Raw genomic sequence first — 14,030 nt, forward strand, 5'->3', positions numbered from 1 at the left:
CAGTAGGTAACAATGTGGCTCTGTCTTGTTTTACAGATGGGCCCTGGGTGTTATTCTTTTATCCACAGTACATTGTGTGTTGTGAAACTAACAGAAAGGAAGTACATATTCCTACATAGGAGCACCTGTCGCACTAATATAGATCCAGAGGTAACATTGTACACACACATTCCATGGAGGGCTGTAGGGGAGGGGTCAGTGACGGTCCAGCAGCCGTAACAGCCACTAACAGGTATTCAAGTAATTCAAGCCATGTTAGTAAGTCATTTAGAAATGGTAAAAGGTATGCTATAGTCAACATGATAATCACGTTTTTAAGACAGGATCATAAATAGTCAATTTTCCAATAACCCTATGGCAAAAGGAAGTCATGTAGAAGTTGAAATGATGGTTTGTCGAGTAGTTTCTACAGAAAGCCAAGGCTGTAGTTGTAAATTTGAATAAGCCACTTTACCGGAAGGTCAGAGGTCAAATGCTTCATCCATAGGACGACTTATCAGTTGTAATTGTCAGTTCATCAAAATGTAAATGATGTCGGTAAAGAATGTAAGTATTCATCCTCCATGTTATCCTGCATACACACCAGGAACAAATTGTAACTTCCAGTGATGAAGTTGTGAGCCAGCACAAGGTAAGTGACTGGTGTGGTGATGTGGCCACAGGCGCATTATGTGGTTCAGGTTGTTGCAACAAAGCAGCAGTGCATAATTACCACAGGTGGTTGCAGAGTTTTTCTTCTAAAAAACCGCTGAGGTTTGGGCGGTGAGCGACACTGCTACCAGATGACACTGAGAATCACAACATCCCACATTTTCTTTCCACCCAAACACAGTACACACACACACTCACTGGCTCACTTTTTGTGCGTCTTCCTCTCTGGCTCTGTTTTTTCTCTTGCTCTATGGTGTCTGCCTTTCCATTGGCTCTGTCTTATGCAAGAGTGTGTATTTTTATGTCTCGCATTAGCTAGAGGGAATAATACCTCTCACTGAATGGTAGTCTGCTCTGGGGCCTTTTCAGACATTCAGTCACTCCTCTTCTAAGAATAACCAATGTACATCTTTGCCAAAAAGTTCCTCTCTCCGATTTCTTTTTTCACAGCGTCCTGTGATTGCTGTTTTTGTACCTCGCTCTCTGATACTGAGGCTTTGTATTAGCAAACTGTGATCCAAATGAGAAAAGCAGCATTGGGAGGCTAAGAGAAAAGGCGAAAGAGTGGGGGGAGCCGGGGCAAAACTTGGACCTGTGTCAACTTTTCTCAAACTCATTAGGAGGTCAGAGAGGCTGGTCACTAGAGAATCTGAGGAGTGAGGCAGCAGACAGTTTGGTATGTAAAAAAAAAACTACAATAAAAAAAATGATAGCTTCTGATCGTGTTTCAGAGAAAACGTTTCATGTACAGTCTGGAGAGTTTTAGCCAAACCTGTCTGACAGGTCACCTTAACGAAATGTCATTTATGTTTGCAGAGATGGAATTGTTTCTGAATTGTTAGTGGCTGTGGTAGACTACAGTAAAGTTAAATAGATGTATCAACTTCATACCTCTCAACCAAATGTTCTCTGTCAAGTTTTCTAAAGCTGTAGATTGTCAGGGAGATATAGGCTACGTGGGATGGCCTAGCTAAGACGTTATGTGTGTAGAACAACAGTTCAACATAAAGAGAAATATACTTTGTTGCTGAGAGTTAGATGAAGACATCGATACCACTCTCAAGTCTGTCCGTTCAGTAGAAACTACAGTAAATCGACATTCATAGTTGATCTTAGCTTAGCATATAGACTACTGTAGAAACAAGGGGAAACACCTAGCCTGACTTTGTGAAAACTATGCCGACCAACACCTCTAAGCCGATGTTAGCATTAACACCTGTTACCTCCCAACCTCAAAGGAAAGGCTGTGACTCAGACATCAAACCTCTTACTTTCCTCACCAAGAACTGTCTCTGACTGTCACGTCTTTTCATCTAATGAAGTTTGCACGCTACCCTGTGTCATCACTTTCCAACAGTGAGTCACTGTGTCCTCAGATCTGACCTGAAGTGCTTGCACTGCTCAGATGGTAAATTATAACAGAATAATCAGCACCACCTGCTCCTAGCAAGAACCCATGTTCAGCAGCAGAACACATACAAAAAGCCCCTTGAATCATGGCTAAAACTGAGACTAAAAAAGGACATGTTGTGGGTTTACTGGGGTTATGTGCAAAGACTATTTCTTGGCTGGGTGCAGTGATTTCCTGGAGTCATGACGTCCCGTGGGAACTTGCATAGACTTATATTGAGTGAAGTGGACAGACATCTTCCTTACTGTAAATAGCACAGATCAGGTAAGGTTTAATAAGGATGACAGTAGATTTTCTATATGGATACAAGTAGGAACATTTTCAACAAAATCAATATTACTCTTCTATCAAGGCATCTCTTTTTACTAGACTGCTCTTATAAAGGTTTTTCATTCTTTTCATACAACTGACAAACAGTATACGCATCACTCAAGAGAAAAACACAAGACACATATTAACAAGTTCTCACATACAATAATAATAATAATAATAATAATAATACGTTTATTTGAAAACAGGGACAGTGCACATCAATAACATTACTGTAAATGCGCCAGAATTAGCCAAGAGGCTATTTTTTTTTAGTCCCCAGACGGATGTTAAAAAGTCACCCTAAAAACAGAATAAAAACAGAATATGAATATGAGAAATAAGATTAAAATTACAAAGTTATTAGCCAAGGCAATCTACATATCATTTTTGTGCACATTCTGCCTAAAATGAAAGAACGGAAGAGCTGTTCTTTCTATCTTTAACCATATTTGATCAAAAATCATTGCTATGTATCCACTTGCTGTTATCATCAACTGTCACTGAATGGGTGGGAAATACTGTAGACAACTTTCCTGGAAATAAAGACACATGACTTCTGCCATTGTCTGGTATTGGCTGACTTGATCCAAGGCCATGACAAGAGTAGACAAAGATGCAAACTGGCAAGTGTGTTGGAGGGGAAAGTCATCTTCTAGTGAAATAGTGTTGTTCTTGCCAAATAAGAGACTGCTGTGCCTGTTTGCAGAGGGAATGTCAACAGATGAACTTTGTAGTGGATAGGATAGATTTCTTCTTTCTTTCTGCATCTTTATCCATTTTGAATCAAATGTATGTATGCAATCATAGCTTCTAAAAGGTAGACAGAAAAAAAAAGATGATTTCCATGATATATCCCTGTATCAATGAACCAGTCAGCATTATTACAGGGACCCTCATTCATCCCGTTCTTATCTGACATGTTATGTAGCGTTAAAGAAAGAAAATATAAATTTCTATGGGTATTATATTATGAAACCTAAAAGAGAAACTTGAGTCAAGAAGTCTATTACAGAGGGTTTCAGTTACACAGAGACTCACCATGGAGAGGTCCAGGTTTCCTCTGCTTCTTAATCAGATTTATTTGAAATGACTCGTGAGTGGACTAATTTGTGGGTTGAAACAGTTAAAGAAGCACTTTGATGAGTCATTGTGTGGTCTTAAAACACACACACGCGCGCCTGCACGCACACACACTGAACAGCTTTAATTGTGATGCATGTGGATTTCATATCAGGATGTGTGATCGTTGCTTCGTAGGGGTCAAAATATGAAAAAACAAAGTGCTGAATTGTTCCAGGTGGCAAAATCACTTGTTGCTGTGTCCCACTGGAACTAATAAGGCAGGTCCATTTTCACCCCCTAAATCCCCTGCACTGGCTAAAATGACTGATTTACAGCTAAGACATTGACCAAACTCACACAATTATATATATATATATTATATTTTACTCTTTTACAGCTGCTCAGTGTGAATAGTGCAAACGTTTCCCATAGTGTTCACATAGAGAACGTGGGCCTGCGTTTCTGGAACCTCACAGGTAAGAGCTGAAGTCCAAAAATCGGTTTTGGCTCATTAGGGCGGTAATCAGATTTGAGGTTTGGAGTCAGTAAATCTATACTGTAGATTAGCGCTTCTATTTTGATTTAAAGCCTCAGCATCCAGACACTGATGTCACCTAAAATCGGCCTTACTCATGGTGTCATGAGGACTCAGATGAGATTTAGAAGACAGCCGCTGATGTTTTTATACCATTTCACGTGTACAGGTTTAGACTATTAAGTCACGGTCATTTCTCAAGTTGTGAATGACACTCTTAATGTTTATTTCATCTGTACGTGCAGGGACAGTGAAGGCAGATTTGTTTCACATTTCATCCGCATTTCCTCACTCATTTAAGATACTTTAACAGAATTTAACGTAGAAATCTAGCACAAACATCTGAAATGACTGTTACAAAACCAAACAGAAAGATACATTAACACAAGTGAAGTCAAATCTAACACTGCCTGTTGACACATGCATCTAGATAAAAGGTTTACAAAGTTACACATTACTTACACTTACACAAATTTATCCTTTTAGTTGCGAGGGTGTGAGGAAGTAGGTTGAGGTTATAGAGATAAAACAAAAACAAAAAATCAAAATCTTTATTCACAGACACTGTCTTTACACGTTGGACACAAGCAGCAACTAATCAAGTGTAGAGTTTGCTCCTTGCACACAGTGCTCAAGGTATTTTACATTACAACTATCCCCTTTCTTCCTTATCAGATGAATGTGCACCAGTCATGTTCCCTTGAAGAAAACCCCGCTGCGTTGTTGTCACAAAGAATAATTACAATATAATTGCATGATGTAGTGCATGAAACCATGCTGAGAAAGTAGCACAACCAGCCCAGGACGCACTTTTACGAAAATCAAACCAGGATTGTGAAAAAGTTATGGAAGAGCGATTGTGAGTGAGAGAGCATTTGTATCCAAGGCAAAGGCTTTAGATGTTATGTGAAAACCATTTTGTGTCATGTGTTCACATGGAATACATATTACTTACATATGTAGGATGAAAAAGTACATCAAGGTCTGTCCTGTGGGACCACCAACCAACCTCTAACCTGCAGCCAGGGAATAAGTTAATGTAACTGTAGATTTTCTTAAGTACATGCCAGGGAATTTTTCCATGCGGATGCCTGTGCTTATAGAAAAACAAGTGCACTGTGATTTTACATGTATGAAGTACGCTGTAATACGGCATGTGCAAAATGAGATTAATATTTATGATTGTGAATAAAAATACTTAGTAAAAACTTTTTGGAAGATATTGTGATACTATTTTTTTTAATAATCTAACTTGAATATGAATCCAGAGATAAGATCTTCTCTTCATCATGGTGGATATTTTTCACAGGTTGGTTAATTGTGTACATGATGAATGTTGTGCATATAGGGATTTGCAAGCAAATAGTTGCAAAGCAATAGGCAAAGTGTTTTAACAAGTATTCAGTTTCAAATTGGCTCCAGCCTGAACGCTCCGCCTGCTCTCGCCGAGGATATTGACTTTCCCGCAAGTTAAAGTATTTAAATGTAGAGGGAGACAGATGCTGTATGCGGACTGGAGGCAACCACAAGAAATACACGTGTGGGAGGAGGTTGATGCTGGAGCCTTACTATCTGCGCATCTGATAGAGAGACAGCCTTGGTGCCATTGCATTAACTGAACAGAAAACAAATAAATCCGAGTTGTCACTCATGGAATTCATTCAACATTTTCTTTTTTTAATTTAATCTTTTTTTTTTTTTTTTTAGGAAATCCCTCGTGCGTGAAGATCCGTGCGTAAAAATCTAAATCAACTCCACTGCTGTCACAGAGTGTCAGTGAGGATTTATTTCGACTTGAAACGTGAACTAAGACTTTCATTGCTGAGAGAGTGATTGACACGGAGAGGATTTGGTGGAGGTGCTTTGGTGACAGCGACACTTTCTCCGGACTTTCAGTTTGGATTGGCACCGCAGCGTCTTTAAATCCTCTGGACTTTCTCATGTATCAGTAGAGCGGAGACTGGATCCTTTACCCGCATGGGACCCTGACAGTTTCGGATCTCTTAATTGTCACGGCTATCACCTTCTATGTGTAACAAGAGGGGAATAAAACTGGGTTGAAATCCCCACCAGGAGGAACTTTATTTCCAAGGGCTTCCAGCACCGAATCAGTGGAGTATTCATGAAGCAATATTTGAACTATTACAAGATGAGGCTGAGAACATCGAGGTTAGGTTATCTGTAAGTAAAGAGGTGTCAGGATGATATAGTTGCTTGTGTAACTCGCTGAATTCGAGCAACAGGTTAGAGCTATTCATTTTTTCCCCTTCTCCCCCTACCAGGTTACTTCAGTTCACGGCGCTTTGCTTTTACGCACAGGTAACTCACATTTTCACTTCAATAAAAAATCGCTAATGTTGCGTAAAGTTCTTTAACTAACTAAGTAAAACTTAACAGGTATTCAGGCGCCCTGTTTAGCAGCTCATAGTCCACCGTCTCTACATCTGCAATGGGCTGCAATAACAATGAAAACATTTTATTATGAGCGCTATGGCAATTGGCAACAATTCAAACATCTTGAAAAGAAGTAAGCTCCAGCCTAAAAAGTAATTGTAAAAACACATGTGGATGGAGAAATGCTGAAATGAGAAAAAAAAGAAGTCAAGAAGGGGCGAAAGATCATCGATGGTAAAAGAAGAAGAAGAAAAAAAGCAGGATGAATTATTTAAATATGATGAATGACATAATGAAGTGTGGGACAGCAGGGCAGGGCCCTGGCCGTTTGACTGGCAAGCTTCACAGTTGACATTAATATTTTCAGGCTTTCCTCAGTTGCAAAGTAAAAAATCTGCGACATTAAAAAGTGATTTCATATTTCATGACATGTGTTTCCTATATCGTCCCCGACAGAACTCTGTGCAGTCTCCTCCTAATTTCAAGCACCATGTCACCGAGCAGAGCCGGCTGTCGGACCGGATGAGCCGCCGGTTGACCCGAACTTACCAGCTGTACAGCCGCACCAGCGGGAAACACGTCCAGGTAATGGCCAACAAGAGGGTCAACGCCAACGGAGACGACGGAGCCGTGCACGGTAAGACACAAACTACCTGCAGAGCAAAGGAAACAGAGAGAGACGGCTCTTCTAATTACACATGACCCAGTGAAGCGTCAATTAAAGCACAATTTAACCCGCAGCGACGGCACGTGGATAATGAAAAAGGCAAAATATCGCGAGAATGTCATTTAAATAACTTTTGAACCTCAGCCTTGCTGAACCTTCGTCGATAATTACATAGGCTATTTATCGCATTTTAAAATTGAATAATGAAGCCGGACAAAGGTGCACATGTGTTATTCCGTTTAGGGAAAGCACTTTTTATTGTCTCTGAAACGATAAAAGAGAGTTTACTTCTTAAAGTCAGCGTGCTGTGGCCAGAGCCATCAAAAAGCGATGACAGCTAAAGGCCATCGCTTCTTACATTTCGATGGCTTTATACCCCAGGAAAACAGTAAAATACGAAACATGTTCACCTTACAAACACGGGAATAGTTTGAAATCAATGGTGCGCGGTGCGGTGTTGAAAAGCAGCATAAATTATGTCTTTTATGGCAGCCTGTAGGAAAATAGTTGGAGCCAGGAGAAACAGTAATAGAAACTGTAAACAAAGTTAGTGGCATCAGTGTTACCATCATTTGCAGCCTCATGATGGTAATTTATTTCTGTGATGTGATGTGTTGGTGGTCCATAGAGGCCTTGACACCTGTTAGGATGGACTGCAGCAGGGACGCTGAGTACTTCTAGCAGGAGGAAAAAAAACTGTCTTAAACCTAAAGGCAGCAGAATTCCTGTCACCAAAGGATTTTTGGTGTGTCTAGCCATCTTTCCACCACAGCCACCACCGTCCATCCACTTCTCAATGCCTGCTGCCTGCTTTTTGGAGGCTCATTTTATGAGGAATTTTCATTGCTTTACAACTCAATGTATGACTCAATTTATAAGGAGAGGTGAAGTCAGCATCTTCACTTTATACCTTTTCCTCTCCTTGCCTCTCCTGTGTGCTCTTTTGTCTTTTTAATTTCTCTGCTTACACCCACATTCACACACACACACACACACACAGAGGCAAGCACACGCACGCGCGCGCATACACACACACACACACACACACATACAGACACACAGTCAGTCATGCACACACTGGCTGCACATCCTAAGTGGGTGTCACTCTTGTAACCGGCCCAAATCTGACCGCTGCTCTGTGCTTGTGGCTGTGTCCCTAACCGCAGTATTCTCACTCTCCTTTATTCCCAGTCTGAACTGCATCACAGCACAGCATTTACAGACATTCAACAACAATCGCACCGTGTGAAATCACTATCATTTGATGCTATTTTGGAAGGCTTGCGTGTTTTGTAAAAGGTGACTGCCGGGTCATTAAATTTATTTGCCATCCTTATGATCCTGTTTCCCTGGTCATGATCTCCTCAAAGCGATTTAATGCCATTTAATGATGACATGATGTAACTCCGGTTTATTACAGTCTCCGGCTGCACATAAGGAATACATTCAGGGGAAAGACGCTCATTTGTCTCACACACTGTAACATAATAATCTGCATGTCTGCACCATGTCAGAACTGTGTCATCTCATTATTTGTGATTTGTTTTGTCTGTGCAGCTAAACTGGAGGTGGAGACGGACTCTTTTGGAAGTCGTGTTCGTATTAGAGGGGTGAAGACAGGATACTACATATGCATGAACAAGAGGGGGAAGCTGATCGGCAAGGTAATCTGGAATTCATCGTTTTGTGGCTGCACAAGACTATAGCAGCCTCTTGAAGTTTGTCTGTTTCTTGGAAATGTTATTCCAGCTTTGCAGTTTATGGTGATGCATTGTTGAGACACATTTAAAGCCAGGACAAATTCGATTTTTAGATTTTGTCTGAGCAGCCCCTCTCAATGTTTCAAAGGGAATTTGATTTAATGGAAATAAAGACAATGCTTCTGCTTCCTGGAAACTGTCCAAACTGTGTCAGCTTCTCCCTCCCTTTTTTTTTTTTTTATCGCAGCGGAAAGGACGAGGCAAGGACTGCATCTTCACTGAGATTGTTCTGGAAAACAACTACACGGCCCTTCAGAACGCCAAGTACGAGGGCTGGTATATGGCTTTCACACGCAAGGGCCGTCCGAGGAAGGCCTCCAAGACCAAGCAGCATCAGAGGGAGGCCCACTTCATGAAGCGTCTACCCAGGGGGCACTTGCTGAGTGAGAGGAGACCGTTTGATGTTCTTCCTCTCCCTGTCCCCGTGCAGCCTTTCAGCAAGCGGACTAAACATTCCCATCACAAGCGCTCAGGGGGCCGCTGAGGACTGAAACCACTGAGGGAGAACTGTGGATGAACCGGCAGAGAAGAACCACTAGAAGAGACAGCAAGTGCTCCCAGCAAAAAATCAACTTTTACAGTCAAGTCCCCATACAATTTTTTGCCTCATTTTGTGGACTTGTTATGTAATTTCTTTGTACTGGATTGTATGTAAACATTGACTATCTAATCTGCTAGTTATTTCCAATTCAGACAGACTTTAGGAAACATTTTTTTTTACCCCTATTAAATCAGGGGGCAATTATAGGACAGAAGAGCTCAACTACAGTGACTTTGGTTAGAAGTTAGCCAGCTCAGAAACAAAGAATGTTTAAAAGAGAAATGACTACAATGAAGCTATAGACACGGCAGCTATCTGTGGATTTTCTTGTGGCTACAGCATCTCAGTTGACACACTATCTTGCCTATAGGGGGCCATTTTGGAGAATTTTAACCTGTTTTTCTACATATATGAATATATTTTTACTGTAAAAATGTAAATTACGTCAAATGATGGAAATATTTATTGTAGAGTGTATATTAAAACCACTAAAGAATCAGTTCAACATACTGCTTGGCTTTTCTCTTGTGTGGTTGTTTTGGGATGGAAAGCTAGCGTACAATGTTAGTTGCCCTAAAAAAAAAAAAAAAAACAGTTGTTTTTTTTTCTTTCCTCTTCCTCAAGCTGGAGACCCAGATAACTGAGGGGCAATATCTGTGACAGGCTACTGAATTCAATGTGCTCAGCAAGTGAGACTTGGGCCTGAATGGCCCGAGCTATGCATTAAAAGCGATGAGGTCAGCCCACCATTTTGGCCCAAACAAAGGTTACCACCATGTAGTTGCATTTCTCACGATCGCACACCGTAACTCTCTGATCAAATGGGCCCTTTGTGAAACCTCATATAAAAGGGCATGTTATACAATAGTGGGTTCGAATAATAACACAAGGAGGGGTCAGTTATCAAAAAGAAGCCAGTCACACAGGGAGGGGTAAGAGGGATGGGGGGAAGGGGGTGCAGAGAGGGAGTTGAGGGGTAGCAGAAAAAGCAATCGGGGCCTGTGTGGCAGAATGTGGCATCGGCTGAAAGAGTGGGAATGGCTGGGAAGAGGCATTCGGGAATGAAAGGAAGGCAGAAAAGAAACCCTCTTCCCAGAAGCAGTTGAGCATGACCATCAGAGGCCAAACGACAGGGGAGGAAGAAGACCCGGCTGCTCTCACAATGCATGAGCTGGATGTCCAATTTGTTAGTTGGTGCTTGCTGCCACAGGAATTTGTTTTGACAGCGGCTCAAGCTCTAACGACTGTACTGCATTAAAGAAAATTAGCAAAATTAAGACCTCATATTGCTTCATGTCGATGCATCTTGTACACAGCAGATACTTTTTTTCATGTTATACTCATTGAGAAACAACACCACACGTCCTAGAGACCAAACAGACAAACACTCCCTAATCAAGTATGTATGAATGCATTTTTGCATTCATTTTTATGAATGCATGCCAAAGTTCCATCAAGACCCTCGCAAGAATTTGCAAAACAACAGGACAGGCTGCTTTTAAGATGTTTTCGTATATTCCTGTTCTTTCCATCTGGAAGAAGACAAGGCACAATAGTGAGAGAGACCTGTGGTTTTGTCTCTGCTTTTTGCACTTGCTCTCTGGGTTTGGACAAGTGGTAAAAAATGCAAGGAATCACAAGGTTGAAACAATCTATATTTAAATGCCATTGTCTCTTTTACACAGCACTTTTTGTTATCCACTGTACAAGTTCTTCTGACAGGACTTTTTCTTTCTTTTTTTTTTTAAACCTTGTGAACAAAAAGTGGACACATGTCACAGTTTGAGGCAATACAGTTATTTTTTGCATGTGAAAAAACATAATATTTTTCAGTTTAAAGGGGAATCAAATCATTATGGAACAAACCTATGGAGTAGTTTTTTTTTTGTCCATGAAGTTTTGGCCGGAGACAAAGTCAGAGTGACCCTGTTGTAATGGGAAACGGTAACACTAGTTTCAGTAATGGCTTTCAGGGTGGCCCTCTACATGCAAGGAACATAAGGGTATTCAGTTAACACAAATGGGACGTGCTCGTAACAGTGACCCCGGAACGAACAGGGATGAGGCATTGTATGTTTTGAGTGTTTTACAAGGACATCAATGAAAGGAGGGTGGTAGGTTATGTGACCCCCATCAACAGGCTTCCTAGAAGCTTTGGTAACAAAAATAGATGTTGTTGTGATACAATTATAATTTCCATACACATACTTTTAAAGTAAATTGTGAAATTGTTTTTCAAAGAGAAATAATTTGGGAGGACACTCATGGTCCACCTGAAAAGTTTACAAATGTACCTGTGAAACTGAAAAACACTTGGAAAATATTTTACTGAAAATGACTGAATCTAATATAAAGAAAAGGACAAATTGCCACCACTAACAAGTCCAAGAAATTGACTCCAATTAGTAAATGTAATGCAAAGCATTAAGTCATGGATAAGGCACTCAGAAAAGGTCCTTTAGATGAAGGGATTCAGATAAACAAGAGTTCACGTGAGTAGAAAACGATGCCATGAGGATCTGCTTTAAATGCAACGCAGATTAATTCTCTCGCTCCCACAGTCACAATTCACTGAGTTTTGCAGTTGCCGTCGCCTTCTGCGGTGTCCTTCACTGCGTTCAGTCTCTTCAGCTCCTTCAGCAGCTCCTGCTCAAGGGTTAAGATCTCCTTAGGTTTTCTGTACTGGACAAGAGAGAAGAAAAATAATTACTTCAACATTCTCCCTGTCTCCCTTCTCTCAGTCTTATCATATTGAAAGGCCATACAGAATACAAAGCATATAAAACAAAACAAAAAATGGGGAAAAAATGTGTCATCTCAAAAAACTTGACAGTGTGTAGAAGAAGAACTGAATCACAAAATAAGAAAAAGAAAAGATCTCGCACCCACTATGTGCATTACATATACTTCATGAAAGTTAAGCATTTTGTGGAACTTCATATTTTAAAATGCATGAGGATAGGACGGGACAGTTCTTCAGAAATTCTCTTTGTAAAGACAGTTTCCTGATTATTTTTGTCATTATTAATATTGAATGGATGAAACTATAATTCAGGACTGTGCATTTAGCATTTTACGTAAGAACACATTTAAGAATCAATCTTAAATGTTTGAGCCAGTATATGAGTTCATTATGTTAAGGTTTACGTTAATTTATTTTTCATTGAAGTGTAGGACTTACAGTGACCATCAATGTGTTGTTGGCATGAGTAAAGCTGAGGGCAGAGCAGTCTAATGGTAGCTGACAGCGGTCAAGATCAGGGATATTGAACTTCTTATAATACCTGGGGAGACAAGGAGAAGATGTCATAGGTTTGTTACGCCAGTGTCGACAAAAGTATTGTACACAGTGCCATCTATAGGGAGGAGATAAGGATTACATGCAACAAGTGCAACGAGGAGCAAAGACAAGATGCTGAAGGAAAACCAGTAACGTCATGCATATTTACTTTTTGTTGGAGGTTTTTATGGTGATGCATCTCTCAGATGGCTCCACAGAAACACTGAAGACATCTTTAGGATAGGGAAGGTGGCGGATTCTCCACTGAAAACTGCTCTTTGAGTCTTGTCGCATGAATACAGGCTGTTGAAATGAAGACATTCAAATCTGCTTTTAGGATGTGACACTCAAAATCAACTGAGAGTGTGTGCTGGTTCAATTGAAATTCTAGAGTCAAAAAATGTAAGACAAAAAGAGAAAGAGAAGAAAACCCACACTTAAGCAGCTCTCCTGGATCATGACAGAGTCTGAAGATGTGACAGGATTTGCATTTGGCAGCCCGATCTCTACCTGCCATTGACCCTGACCTCCAAGTGTGCTTTTCTGCCGCCACTTTCGCACTGAAATGTTTCAAAAGTCAGAGAAAGTCATTACATGCATTGAATGATACATAATTTAGAAGCCCCGTTGCAGCTGTCTAAAACCCTAAAGTTGTTGTTTACCCATGAGCTCATCTGTTTCCAAGTTATATTCTTCAGCCATTTCTTTTCCATCCGTGAAGAGGTAGTGAATCTTCCTTGATCCTAGAGGTGAAATTCAGATAAATATTTGCACGCAAATGAAATAAGAGAAATATCAACAATGTGTCACTTGTTTCACACAAATAAGCCAATGATTAAACCTCAAACTGGGTTGATGCAGAATGAGAGAATACTTACGAATAATTCAGTGTATTACTTTCCTGTATTAAATTAGTCTTTCTTTCATTCTGTAATATGTAATGAAATATTAGCCATATCTAGCCAGCATGCCATGGATGAATGATTAGCATCAAGTCAGCAGAGATGCTAATACGGATGTTAAACCAGACTCGTTGAGCACAGATCTCAGTTAGCCTGATGTTTACCTCCTTAACCCCCTCTTTTGTGCACCCTTTTTTCATTTATTGGGCTATAGTCTGACTCTGTGCTTTAACTTAGATGAAAAACCACCTGCTTGTTGCCTTGTGAATGAATAAAAGCTAACAATAGCTAACAGTCTGTAAACAACTAGCCAACTCTCGCAGATAGTTAGCTTTCCATCAGTAGAGCTAGGTGTTGTTGGTTGGACTCACCGCCGTGTATCAAAGCTGTTTTCTTTGACGATTTTAAGACATTACTCCAGTTTTGCATTGCCATGTCTCTGCCTACTGCTGTGTCTATTCTGTTCCGAAAGACTTCCGTAACCATAGTAACCGTGTTCAGCCCAGGTCCTTCAC

General features: G+C 40.5%; 2 protein-coding genes across 2 annotated transcripts; one reads left to right on the forward strand and one right to left on the reverse strand.

The window, feature by feature from the left end:
- Positions 1–6,093: 6,093 nt before the first annotated feature.
- On the forward strand, positions 6,094–9,276 carry fgf8b (fibroblast growth factor 8b; the record flags this gene model as incomplete). The annotated part of the gene is made up of 5 exons (XM_084001588.1): positions 6,094–6,152; positions 6,254–6,290; positions 6,822–7,002; positions 8,590–8,696; positions 8,980–9,276. 5 exons carry the CDS (start codon positions 6,094–6,096, stop codon positions 9,274–9,276), a joined length of 681 nt encoding a protein of 226 aa, XP_083857714.1.
- Positions 9,277–11,055: 1,779 nt separating this feature from the next.
- On the reverse strand, positions 11,056–14,016 carry dpcd (deleted in primary ciliary dyskinesia homolog (mouse)). The gene is made up of 6 exons (XM_083983671.1): positions 13,887–14,016; positions 13,276–13,356; positions 13,049–13,173; positions 12,783–12,916; positions 12,515–12,617; positions 11,056–12,015 (listed from the first exon to the last, which is right to left on the reverse strand). Exons 1-6 carry the CDS (start codon positions 13,999–14,001, stop codon positions 11,902–11,904), a joined length of 672 nt encoding a protein of 223 aa, XP_083839797.1. The 5' UTR covers positions 14,002–14,016; the 3' UTR covers positions 11,056–11,901.
- Between the last annotated feature and the right edge of the window lie 14 nt (positions 14,017–14,030).

The sequence above is a fragment of the Trachurus trachurus genome (genome assembly GCF_905171665.1).
Source record: "Trachurus trachurus genome assembly, chromosome: 1".
Taxonomy (NCBI): domain Eukaryota; kingdom Metazoa; phylum Chordata; class Actinopteri; order Carangiformes; family Carangidae; genus Trachurus; species Trachurus trachurus.